This window comes from Gobius niger (assembly GCF_951799975.1).
Source record: "Gobius niger genome assembly, chromosome: 16".
NCBI classification, from domain to species: Eukaryota; Metazoa; Chordata; class Actinopteri; order Gobiiformes; family Gobiidae; genus Gobius; species Gobius niger.
The window spans coordinates 7,956,746-7,970,575 of NC_136867.1; the positions used below are offsets into that span (position 1 = coordinate 7,956,746).

Consider the following 13,830-nt stretch of genomic DNA (forward strand, 5'->3'; position numbering starts at 1 on the left):
CCTAATACAGTATATTTAGTGCATGTGCTTGAGTAACTTTTTGAAGTAATTGTGCTTCTGAGAGTAGTCTTACCATATGGTACTTTTTACCTCTACTTGAGTAATATACGGAAGTATCTGTACTCTTACTTGAGTGAAAGAAAAATATTACTCGTTCCACAGTGAGTCTTTATATGGGAAAAGTGTCATGATGTGTCATGAATAGATGTTGTTTGTGTTTTATGTACTTCATTCTTCTTCTTCTTGAGTAAAATAATTTAAACCCAAAATGGTGCAAAATGTTACCGATGTAAATCATATGTGCATACTGTTGTTCTGCACAACTAAAAATGGACTTGTCACATATTTTGTTCCCCCTGTAATAGTTTTGAACACTTTTGAGATACTCACCTCCACTTATGATTTACTGTCCATACTTTTGCGTAGCACTTTTTGCCGAGTACTTGCACTTGTACTTCAGTAGTGCTGCTTGGAAGACACCGTTTTCATGAAGCCTGTATCAGTATCATCCCTTTATTGGCTCTAATACGATCAAGTCAAGCGCGCTGTGTTCCCGGCGTCTGCAGAGTGGCTGACATGTTTTATTCATTTTTCTATCCATAGTCCGCGCGCCCGCAGCCCTGCATGGCGTGTGTGATGGGGATGGACGGGGAGCTGTGCGGCTCGTGTTGATACCACTACGAAACTGTTGATCTGTCCTGGGGGGCGAGCATAGGCCTTTTACAAAGACAGGCGGAGGTTAGAAATACTAAAGTGCAATGGGACACAGGGACTATCATGGTAGGGGGATATAAACGGGGTGACGCACAAGGACTTGACAGGATGATGCGATTGGGACAGTCTTTTGCAGGCACTGCTGACTAATCCCTTCTTTTCTACAGAGATTACATGATGCCACAAAAGGCCAATATTATGATTAACGAACATGCTGCATATTGTCTAAATGATTGTTCCCCACCTGCTAATAAGATGGTGCTCTTTTGTGTTTTATTAAGACAACATTCTAGTCTGTAGCACAACTGCAGTCTTGGCTTTATTCAAACTGCTTTACTCCCCTCTTTTATAAATCTATACTTAAAGGTGCATTATGCAACTTTTTATGTAGAAGAAGAAGATGATATTAGTGTGTATTTGACCTTTGAGCGGCTGTGTGAGTGGTCAGCATGGCTCTCTAGGACGCTCCAGGATCAATTGTTTAGAAGGTTTTCTCTGCTGCGTTGTAGAGACCACCGTGATCAAAAGTAAAGGCGCCATGTTGACCACTCACACAGCCGCTTGGTCACTACAAGGTCAAATACGCACTAATATCAACTTTAATTTTCACGTAAAAAGTTGCATCGTGCACCTTTAATGAAGGGCATTTCAAGTTGCTTATATCTGTGATAATAATGGCACAATGGGCTAAATGTTTGTCCACCGACTGAAGGTTTTTGAGCCTATAATTTGTCTGTCAAATCACAAAGCAACAGGTTTTCTGCGATAGTTTTTGTTAACTCAAGGGGGGAAAAGTGATGAAAACAAAGTGTGTATTTATTCGCAACTAACGTCATCCTTCATCAGGAACATTGTTTTATTGTCCAAGGCAGTTTTCAGACTAAGGAGCACCTAACAAAAAGGTTAATCAGATCTACAATAGGTCTACAATAGTAAATCAGGGCTGTAGCCTGAATAAAATAGGCTCTGGAAGCTGTAGTATGAACAGCTAAAGTAATAGATGATTTATTGTTGTTTACACTGCTCTGACATATTGTTTTTTGCTGTAAAAATGTAACTATGATAAATAGTTGATATATAATGGTTTAATATGGCACACAGTAGACTTTTCAGTTGATTTTGTTTTACAGAAGTCTGCCTTTGTCCTGCTGGTGTTCTCTGTGACTCTCCTGGCCCCAGCTGGATGGATCCTGCACCACATCCCGGAGTACAGAAACAGATCTTCTCCCACCACTGACCGAAGCGACCTGTGAACTCCTGCGCCAATAAATATTTGTACAATCTCACATTTTGTACACATTATTTCTCACACTAATCGTCTCGAGGAGCGCTTGCTTGTTGTTGTACGTGCACAGCTTATTGGACAGGATGTTGCTTCTTATCAGATGCTGAAGGGAATATTTATGCAAACACTGCCTCAGACTGTTTACCCTCAGCCTAGGGTGCTTGATTAGTATGTTCAGCTTGAGTTGCACTGGACATTGCTGTTTTATGTCTCCAATCAAAGTCATTCAGCACTCATTTCTGAGGCATCTGCTGCCACTGAAAGGAATGAAAACCTGCCTCCAACCAAAAAAAAGCTTACATTGAATATGCAGGATTATCAAACACACGTGAATGAAACAAAATGGAACTTTTAGGATGACAAGAATTCAAATCAGGGCAACCCACAATGCGAATTGAAATCGCCTGTTGCATTTTGCGCATTTCATTCCAAATATTAAACTCCAAACACTTAATAGAAGCTGGTTAGTTCTCCCTCGCTGTCTGTTGTGTCTGCTCAGAAAGGACTATTGGTGAAATCTTGAATGACAATTTGTCAAAACCCGGGTTAGTCCATTTTGGAAAGGTGCGCCGTGGTCATTTACGCACAGCCACGTTATATGCGCAAAAACGCTGTGATCCAATCCTGCTCAGCTCAAAGCCGTTCGGACGACTGGCTCCCGTTTCGTTTGTCCCGTTAAATGTTGGGGGAAAGGGGTGGAATATTCGCGACAGGTGACCCCCCAGCGCGGAGTGGTACATCCAAAGACGAGCTGGAGCCGGAGGTGGGGGTCTGCTCACTTTTTCACGACCCAGAGAAACACAGCGAACGCCGGTGAGGGTAGGGAAAAAAAACAGTGAAACACTTGCGACCGCGGGCTGCATGTTTCCCCAAGAGTCCTCAAAATGTCTACGAAGGCAGAGCAATGTAAGTGCCAGCCATTTTTTTTTTAAACAACCTTTCATATGTTATTCAGCGCGTGTGTGTGTGTTTTTTTGTAAACTGGTTGTGAATATGTTTGGGAATAAGAAAGCGAGGCGAGGGGAGCTGTCCTTGGTGATGAAAACGGTTTCCAGGGCAGGTTGCAACACGTCCTTTTCGCTGCAGACTCCGTGCACATTTTCCAACCTGTTCTGAAAAAGAAAAGGAAAGGACGAGGGGGGGAAAAAAGCCTCCAATGTCTCACCGACGTCATGTTTTTTTTGATTGACGCGCGTAAAAAAAACCGGGACCACCCGCGCATGTAGTAGCTGAGGCTGTATTACGTTGACGCTCTCAAGGTCGACCTCGCGGATTCTTTGCTCAACAATATGGTGGCACATGTGACATGATTGATCAGTAGATGTGGTTTGGTCACTCGAGTCTCGCTCAGCCATTACCACGCGCAGTCCCCGTGTCCCCTTCGCGTTGCTTCGTGTTGGTTTTTTGGAACAGGTGGAAAGATCGCCCTCACCACCAGCGACTCCAGCGTCTTGATACACACAGGTGCTACTATTCGTGCGATATGTTATTAAAAATAGTAATATCAGGGAGGAAATATGCCTGTTTATGACTAGGCTTCTAAACGATAATCACTGTTGGAATGGTCGTGAAATGATTGAAGACAACAGTAGGCTACTTGGAGCGATTCTGTAGTTAAAGGTTGCCTATATGTCAAATCTTCAGAGTATTTGATACATTTTTAAAAATTGATCCAAATCCCTTTTCCTTGACTTGATCATAGGGGATAAAACAAAATTTAAATTCTCTAGTTGGACGACATTGACCATATATTATACTAACTAGGCCTATATAATCCCCAGAATACCTATATATAATATATATATGTATCGCCAAAATACTTCATGAATGCTATTAGGGATGTTCATGATTATTCAGTTAGTTGATTAATCGTTATTATGGGCTTAATCAATTAAGGGTATGTTTTACAATTAATCGTTATGCTGTATGTTTTGAAATACAGTATAATGGAAGTGCAAATAAGCATTAAAATGTGGCATCTCTTGAAGTTTATAAACCTATTATTATTATTTTGGTTGATAATTTAACTTTTAAACAATGTTTCCGGAATATTAGTGGAGAAAAAGTTATGTCTACAGTCTTCAATATCAGCATCAGAATCAGATTAGTTTTTTATTGCCATGGTGAGAACAGGTTCACAAACTAGGAAGGTTTCTTAGTGCTGATGTGCAACATATAACACAGAATCTAGATAAAAAATAAGCTATAAAACTTTAAACTGTAGGGCTATGGGGGCACACATAAGAATATTAAATAAATAAGATAAACAATGAAAGGTAAGGTAAAATATGGTAAGATGACAACAATTGACATAAAACAATAGCGGGATTGTGTGTGTAGGTGTATAAAATGTCTCATAAAATAACACTAAGCCGATGGTTAACAGTTAATCGATAATCGATAATCGTTTGATAAAGTAACCGGTTAATCGATTAAGGAATTTGTGCAGAATGCGCTTCCCTAAACAATATGTTTGCCATATAATGTTTTTTTCCAACTCGTTTTTTTTTCTTTTCATTTTTTTTTTTGTAGTCTAAGTTTGACAAATAATGTTATATGTTGAAATTGCACTTTATTAAAGAAACAACATTTACATTGAAATGTACAGTTGGAAATGTTCAAGTGCTTCGCAGACAACAAAGCAAACAGCCTCGTCTCCAAGCGGTCGTTTTTTGTTTAAAACCTGTTCCATAAACACCCGACGCCCATAGCTGTAGTTTTGAAATGTATTTTTGTCAAATCCAGGGCAGAGAGAGAGAAACACTGCCCAAAATGGGTTACATATGACCTACAGGCCCATGTTACTCCGCTGTGTTTTCAGCAGGACAAAACTTGTCATTCAAAGTTCATATGTGTGAAAAGGGCAGGTGTGCAGTAAGAAGCAGTTGACTCTGATGCCACTGGTTGCTTCAGTAGCCGTATGAATCTGAGCGTTTTGTTCCTAAGTAATAGGTTACTGCCTCCTCTAGGGCTCTTGTATCCTCAATGGACGCCACAAAGGTCACAGGCCAAATGACCAACATTCAGAACTGAAAACAGCCCTCTTTTTGGTGCTTGGTGGTGTGGTATTAGAAAAGTGAAGTAGTTTTCATGCCAGCGATTCCTGAGACAGCTTTTGTAGAACACTAGAAGCCTCCTTTGCCTGTTGAAATGCGCTCATTCATTTGTTTCTTCTTGTCTTCTGTGCAGTTGCCTCTAAGATCCGATACTTGCAGGAGTATCACAACCGCGTGCAGCACAATATTTATCCTGTGCCCTCAGGAACTGACATTGCTAACACGCTAAAATACTTCTCCCAGACTCTGCTCGGGTAAGTACCCTGCACAGGTGAAGTAGCACACCACTTACTTTACCACACGGAGTTACTGCAACATCACAGGCTAGTGCATTCACAAACACACTGCCAGGAAGGAATATCGACATCAGTTTAGAATGTTGATCTTGATTTCGGTAGTTTTGACCATTAAGTCCCAACTTATCCAGCATTCAGACGATTTCATTTTACCTTTGGACTCGAGCAGGACAAAAGCTTTATAATAAGTGTAAGAATTAGACAATTCACAATAACAGGACATTTGGTGATGTGACCAGACTGGCTGCTAATACCAAGACTTGTTTTGTACTGAAAGCAATTTGAGAGCTGAAATGATCTGGAGAAGGGGTATAGATAGACTTTAAAAACTCGAGCACTTCCTGGAGAAACAGGAATCCACTGCATGACATCAGCAGGTGGAACAGAGCGTTTTTAGCTCTTAAGAAGGACATATGTTTCTTAAATACACGATTTAGGAAAATATCTAACTGATTTTTTTTTTTTTGACAAGTATTCTGATTGCAGTCGTAATTTCATGTTTTGTTTTTTACTAAATCAAGATTCAGTTAACAAGTGTGAATTTAAAGGTATAGCATCTTTAACATTAAACTATGAACTCCCTAAACTAACTCGTAATAAACTTACTGTTTCAGTTTGCTGAGGTGAAAACTACACATGTAATATAGTAAATCCCAATATACACCAATTAATGGATTGTTTTACTGTCCTAAATAATTGCAGTCTTTACGATTTGCTAATGCCTTTAAAGCCACACCGCATGGCATCTGTTTTATTACAGATATATTTATTGTTGAACATGCTAGCTGTGAGCGGCTCACCTCTCCTCAGGCCTGACTGTAACTTCACTGTGAGCGGGACGTCTCCAGCTCGTCTCCATGGAGATGTTGACTAAAGGCAGCCAAATATGAGATTTATGTTAAGCCCTCATCCAAATCCAATGCAAAAATAGCATCTTCAGCGTCGAGCTGCTCATTAGGAGCATGTTTTGTATTGGCAACAGCAGAATCCATAATGTTATGCGATGTAAAATCTCACAGGCATGAATAATTTAATATGATTGAAAGCTTACAAAAGTAAAGCTTACAAAAAAATAAGTTTTCACATTTTTGATAGTGCCAAAAAATGTCAAATAAATGTTTTTTTCTTAGAAGGAACAGGCCACCGTTTTTCATACTGAGATGTGTTCTTACCTGAGCTTGATGTGTATCTGTCTGGTCTATACGCGTGCGCTCAGTCACGCAAAAAGACCAAAGATGTTGCTAGCATTTAGCCTCTCCTCCTCTCCTCCATTGGGCCAAATGGGGATGAAGTTTGAAGCGACCAAGCTCTTCCAGGTTTTCCCTATATAAATATGGTTACATGAGCCTTTAAGTATAGTCACACAAAAGTAAACATGTCAATTTTCAAATTTTTCTCAAGAGCACTTCGACGTCCGCGCAGTCAAGTGAAGATATTGCAGCGATATTATAGTTCTAGTAGTAGTAGTAGTTCGAGTAGCATTGAACAGGCAACAATCTAGGTCCTGATGAATAAAAGATAAATAAATAAATGAACTCAAATCAAGATCCATGTTCTAAATTCACCTATTTTGATCAAATGTGGATGTTCTTTTGTTGCAGTGAAGTCACTCTCACACATTACACCAGTACACAGTGGTCCAGCCGCGAGTGCGCAGGCAGGAGCAGCAGGAGCAGAGGTGGGCAGCAGGCTGAGGGATGTGCATTGATTGGGTGTTGAGGTGATAGATGAACAGGCCGTGTGTAGTGTCCTTCCCCAGGGGAGTGGCAGAGGGCAGCTCCTCTGGAAGTGCAGTCACACAGGGTCAGGCTGCTCCCCAGAGTCCAGGGATCGAGAGAGGGACAGGGGGAACGAGTGGAGGAAGAAGCTGACATGTCCTGCCTCAATTCAGGTCAAGTAGGCGGCCATTTTGGACAAATCTTAGCTCTTCTTTGATCGGTGCTGCTCATTATAGAGGAGATTTAACTTTGGACAGTTGGCCACAGGATGCTGCATGGTGGTAGTTTGGAAAAAATAATTTAGTCTAGTTTGCATGCTCTCCCAGTGTTCACATAGGCTGAACCACAGAAACCATCGATATAGCTGCTTCCCTTTTTAAACTATAGACCAGGGGTCACCAACGTGGTGCCCGCGGGCACCCAGGGGCCCTTTGGGGCATGTCCAGTAGCCCTTGGGACTTTTTCTAAAGTGTAAAACACTTCATTTTCTTGAATCTAATTCTTAAAATTACAGTTATTTCGGTTCTTGTGACTTAGTATGAGTTTAAAATAAAGCTATTTTAACATAATATGGGGTCAATATCCTATAAGTGAACAGTGTAGTTTATGTCTTTAGGATTTGTTTTTAACTGGTGGCCCTCGAACAACTTAATGCTCTTAAAGTAGCCCTCAGCTAAAATAAGGTTGGTGACCCCTGCTATAGACGTTTTGGACATTTTTGGAGCGAAACGTTTTGGGAGTCAGAATGAGAATCCAGGACAAGGCTGTTGTTTTGCTAACATGCCCCAATAACCCATTCCCCAGTACGCCTCTATTTCTGACCTCTGCGTCTTCAGCACAGACGGCTAGAGGTGCCATTCTTGGAGCATGTGCTAATTCGAGTGAGATTTCAATCCCCAAGTGTCCACAATTTGCTCCCCGGGATTTCATCAGCCTTTTACTATACACAAGAGATCATCCTTCCATGGATCATCTGCACTCTGGTGATGCACAAGGATAAGAATATGCAAAATGGCTCAAGGCAAGGGAGGGTGGAACTGGCACGGGCGAGCTTTGAGGAGTTGAGATGTGTGTCATGTTCTCGGAAAGAATAGCCAAATGGCCAAAGGTGCTGGTGGGCTGTCACCGAATCACATTCCAGATTTTTGTTTTTTTGCATGGACTCCCAATTCTTGATGATTTTTGGATGTCCTGACGCAGTTTCTTCCATGTCAGGTTGATCTCGCAGCTTCAGGGAGGTTTTCAGACTAGGGACTATGAGACTAGGCTTGGCAGGTGAGCGGCTGAGATGCAAAGGGGTGCGGGTTGTGATTGGCCGACAGGTGACAGGAAGTGGGAAGGAAGTAGGAAGTAGAGGAGTCCACATCTAGCAGCGTAGACACTCTCTCACACACTTTCAGCTAACACATACACACATCCAGATAACATGGTAACACAGTGGGCTTTTGACAGTACCTGTGTGTCATGTGTCTGTACCAGTGCATTCTACATGTGTTTTGTGTGTCGTTCCCGTGTCGTGCGTGCGTGTGTGTGTGTGTGTGTGTGTGTGTGTGTGAGGGTGTGTGTGTGAGGGTGTGTGTGTGAGGGCGTGTGTGTGAGGGCGTGTGTGAGTGTGTCGTTGTGCACCAGTGTACGTGAGCGAGTGCGTCTGTTGGCGTCTATGTTCATTGTTCAAATTAATGATGTGTTCTTGATGATCAAATGAAGGCGGTGAAAAAGTCCCACCCTGAGATTCAGTTCATTGTGATATATTTGCTTTAAAGCCACAATACGGAACATTGCGGGTGACACGTCGCTACGCCACACGAGCTAATGAGCTACCGTCGCAACTCCAAACGTAAACAAGCGAAGCGAATACAAGTGGTGGTCAAAGTGCTTTCATAACTTGAATAAAAGTACAGAAAGTGAACGTTTGGAAGTATTTTCTGTAGTATTCAAAAAACCTTCCTTGTGAGTCAGTGGCATTGACGGTGCGTCTGCATACTGCCCCCTGCTGTTTTGGAGTTAGCGTCATAATGGGACAAAACATTTCAACAGAAACGTGTTAGAGTGATGTATTTACAGTATCTTTCAAATGTAGTGGAGTATAAGTAACAGGTTCTCAACAAAAATACTCCTCAAGTAAAGTGCAGATCCTCAAACAGTTCTTAGTAAGTACATTTACTGACCACCACTGGCCACACTTGCACAAACTAGTCTACCAAAATGTGCACCAAAGCCTGACAGCGACAAATTCTAGTGGGAAAACAAAGCATTTGGATAAAGACCTCATGTATTTGAACCTAGTGTATAGATAAGTGTAGTCAAAGCATAACAGTAGTATATTCAGGGAGGTGAGCTGGTAATGTCCCCCTCCCAGCAAAGTTTCGAGTCTGTGGAGTCTGTAATGACCCGTAATGAAATGATGCTTGTATTTAATTCTTTCATTGGTTAAAATGTTCCGTAGTGTGGTTTTAAATGTAAAATAAGCTCTTGATCAGAGTATTTCAGGGTATGACTTTGAGGGGATTTGCAATATGTTTAGATTTGCAATAGAAATTGTTTTGTCAAAAGTATGGTACAAAATCCCCTTTCTCACCAGCCAAGATGGAACTGTAATTCTGCTTTGAGGGATCCTTCTAAAACATTAGCCTTTAAATCATGACATAGACTAGTTTTGCTTTACATGAAAACGACAGTTAAAGTTGGTTACAGAGCAATGCTCTCTGGCCCTCCTCCCCTCCCTTTCCCTAGACGCTCCACACTCAACCCAACTAGTTTTTGCTTTTGTTTTCCTCTCCCCAAATTGACTATGTCCACCACCTTCCCCAGGGGACAGCAAACACAATTGTCCATCCTACATTAGCTCACACACATAATGCTACCAACCATCCCTTAAACAACCTATTCCTTTGTCATTAGTTCCTTTACCCTAGATTAGTTACGTTTATTTGATAAACCTGAATCCATATGCCTGTTGGATCTCATTTTCTCCTGATGATACTGGTGCAGTATCATAATGTATGCATACAGACATTATTTCTCTGGTGCAATAAACATGTGCTGTGACCTAGCATATTGGACTAACTCACACACATGTTTATTACTGGCTGAAGCATGTTTCAAAAGTGTCACCTCTGTATTTTCCCGAACCAATTTGGTGTCACTCCCATCCTTGACAGCCCCACTAAAGACAAGGAAATTTCTTTTGTTTTTCTAAACCAAAATTGGACATTTTTGCATGATGGAAACCTATTAATTGGACTCTGGCAGCCATCGAGGGACAGTCTTTTGTGCTGTCCCTTTTTGGAGAAGTATGGGGTTGCCACTGAAAACATGCCATTTTTTATATTTTTGCTCCTTGTCACCAGATACGCATGAGATGCAGTGATCATTGCAGTTTGAGCTCATGTTTTTGTTGTCAAAAACGAACAAAGTGAGAGTAATTGATGTGAAAAGTCACTCAGGGGAAATTTGCCCGAACCTTTGGTGACAAAGTTACAGTGAGACACTGCATCCTATGTGGGGTTTATCTGGGTTTGTTTTTTTCTATTTACGCTGTCTCTGTAGTGCCATTTCAATGTAATGTGCTGTTTTTTTGTGTCTTTGTTGTCTCTTTTTTTCCCTTGATCCCCTCCCCAACCCTTCCCTCCCCTCCGGCCCCGGAGCAGCATTCTGTCCCGCACAGGCAGGAAGGAGAACCAGGAAGCTTCCAATTTGGCCGTGCCCATGACCATGTGTCTTTTTCCTGTGCCATTCCCACTCACCCCATCTCTAAGACCACAAGTCAGTTCCATCAACCCTACAGTTACTCGCTCCCTCCTTTACAGCGTTCTGCGCGATGCCCCGTCCGACCGCACGGGGCAGGGGCAGCAGAGTCGGGACGCTCAGCTCTCAGAGTACCCCTCTCTGGACTATCAGGGCCTGTATGTGACCCTCGTGACCCTGCTCGACCTGGTGCCTTTGCTGCAGCACGGGCAGCATGGTGAGTCAAGGCCCAGTGCACTACTCCTACTCTTTGTCATCATCATCCCGAGCCGCCTGGCCTGCATGAAGCCTGCCACCAATGCTGCTTTTTTTGGCCTCCGTTTTTTTTTTTTGGTAAAAAAATCGGGAGGAGAGACGTCCTGCTGAGGATACGGAGGCTTGCATGGGGTGATGGGGAGCACGCTGGATCCCGTACAACCTAACCGTTCATAAGCCATTGGATAAAACGCCAGACATAGGCCTTCTTCTGTGTACCGTAGCTGACTGCATGTTTGTATTGTAAAGTGGGAGAAATGTCCACTTATGTTGTCATGTGCAAATATATTTACTGTAGGTTCAAATGCGCATACAGGAAAATGTAATGTCTTTAATTTTTTACCACATTGCGAGTACATCTGAGAATGACGTCTTTTGCATAATTGCTCAAACCTGCATCAATGCCTTTTTCATAAATATTTGACCATTGTTATAAAAAGCTTAAAAGCATGAACAGCCATCTCCTTGAGTAAAAATGCTTTGCTTTCTCCCGAGGGCAATCCCGCGCCTCAGTAGCTTTTGAGGAAAGCTCGCTGCCCACTTATGTCTAAACGATTTTCTCACTGTTCAAAAATGTAAATGTCACACTGATCGATTTGTCATGTAAGGCTGCGTACGGTGTGTGTTTACTGTAAGTGCAGCTTAAATTGAATGCGTGTCTGTGTGTGTGTCTCTCTGCCTCTCTCCCCCTCTCTCCACAGATCTGGGACAGGCCATATTTTACACTACAACTTGCCTCCTGCCCTTTCTCAGTGACGATATTCTCAGCACTTTGCCCTATACAATGATCTCCACATTAGCCACTTTCCCCCCTTTCCTGCACAAAGACATCATTGAGTACTTGAGCACTTCTTTCCTTCCCATGGCGATATGTAAGTATGGCTTCTGATAACACGATAAAGACATTATTATTATATTTTCCAGATTAGATGGCTATGTAATGTAGGTTCATAATCACCGCAGTTAAGCATAATTATGGTGGGTTGATGTGCATGAATAACATCAGCCTGTACGCGCTCTAAACATGTATGTGTTGATGTTAAGTTAAAATATTAATGTGTAATCTGTTCCCACAAAATTGAATTGAATGCAAGCTGTATATTATAGTTTAGATTAAATAAAGTGATTGCTTTAAATTACCAAAACAAGCTGGAAGTGCATAATCAGGTGAGTATTTTTGCTTTGTAGTGGGTTCCACTCGGAGGGAAGGGAGTGTGCCAGCGTATGTCAATCTGTCTGCTTCCTCCATGCTAATGATCGCCATGCAGAACACCACAAATCATGGTAAACACTTTCCTTGTATTGAGCCAAATGTAAGTCACTTTAAGCAGATAGCATTTAGCCACTTTTTGAAATGTGTCTTTTCATTTCTGCAGTGTACCACTGTCAGTTGTTGGAATGTTTCATGAAGCACAAGCAGGAAGTATGGAAGGTAGGCCGGCATCAACATCAATGTGATCATTGATGCAACTGTTAGACATATGAGAGTGACTACTAAAGACAGATACATATCTAGGCTGTACAATTTTATGCTAACAGCTAAATAAATTGCTAATTTGCTACTGTAGCTCATTTGCTACTGTAGCTCATTTGCTACTGTAGCTCATTTGCTGCTGTAGCTCATTTGCTACTGTAGCTCATTTGCTACTGTAGCTCATTTGCTACTGTAGCTCATTTGCTACTGTTGCTTATTTGCTACTGTAGCTCATTTGCTACTGTTGCTCATTTGCTACTGTTGCTAATTTGCTACTGTAGCTTATTTGCTACTGTAGCTCATTTGCTACTGTTGCTCATTTGCTACTGCTACTGTTTTCACAAATAGCCTAAGTTGAATACACCACACTGGTCACTCCCAAGTTCAAATATAAAAAGTTTGGAGGCCGGTCATTTACTGTCCAAGGCCCAAACTGTGGAACACACTTCCGGTAGCTTCACGTTTGAAGCATTACTGAGTTGAGTGTTTTAAAATCACAGACACATCTATTCAGACAAGTTTTCGATGCGTAGCCACTGACTCGACTGCTGTTTTTATGTGCATTTGAGTTTTTATTTATTGATATCTATTGATGCTTTGTGATTCTTGTTTTTATACTGGAAAGCACCCTGGGCACCTTCTGGCTGTGTTACGGCACTATACAAATAAAATTTGATGAATTGATTGATAAGGCTACAGTAAAATAATGTGAAGTCCTGCACAATGAGGAAATTCAAACCTTTGGCTTTGTACACCTTAATCTTGGTAAGTCATTTCTATGGAAAAGAAGTAAAAGTCATTCTGTCCATATTTATGTCACTGTTGAACCAGAGGAGAGCGAAGCAGTTAAGTAGTTCCCTGCTATATGCGGGAAATGCTGTCGTTGAGGCAGAAGTAGTAGTTCGTTGATGATATGTAGGCTTTAAAAACACGGTGAAGCACCACTTCAGCTGTTGACGGACAAGCATTCGAAAAGGAAACTACAAATGCAGGTTTAAAGATACATGAATAATTTTGATGGGTTAACAACATTAAAACATGATCAGGAGTCCGTTTTGTGCTAAACAGCATGGGCCCAGTAGTTTTACACAACAACAAACACTGCTACTTAGATATTGTACTAAAGGCAGCCTTTTGTCCGCAGGATTTGCTATATGTCATCTCCTATGGCCCATCCCAAGTCAAGCCTCCAGCCGTGCAGATGCTGTTTCATTACTGGCCTAATCTGAAGCCACCAGGGGCCATCAGTGAATACAGAGGGCTTCAGTACACCGGTCAGCCTCCC

General features: G+C 41.8%; 1 protein-coding gene across 2 annotated transcripts in view; it reads left to right on the forward strand.

The window, feature by feature from the left end:
• Positions 1–2,691: 2,691 nt before the first annotated feature.
• unc79 (unc-79 homolog, NALCN channel complex subunit) overlaps positions 2,692–13,830 on the forward strand; it is a 44,625-nt gene continuing 33,486 nt past the window's right edge. For both annotated transcript variants that reach the window (XM_079573244.1, XM_079573245.1), the window contains exons 1-7: positions 2,692–2,905; positions 5,189–5,309; positions 10,720–11,033; positions 11,773–11,943; positions 12,260–12,355; positions 12,448–12,503; positions 13,690–13,819. In XM_079573244.1, the coding sequence (XP_079429370.1) occupies positions 2,884–2,905; positions 5,189–5,309; positions 10,720–11,033; positions 11,773–11,943; positions 12,260–12,355; positions 12,448–12,503; positions 13,690–13,819 (910 nt within the window). In that variant the 5' untranslated portion in view covers positions 2,692–2,883. The remainder of the gene's footprint in view (positions 2,906–5,188; positions 5,310–10,719; positions 11,034–11,772; positions 11,944–12,259; positions 12,356–12,447; positions 12,504–13,689; positions 13,820–13,830) is intronic.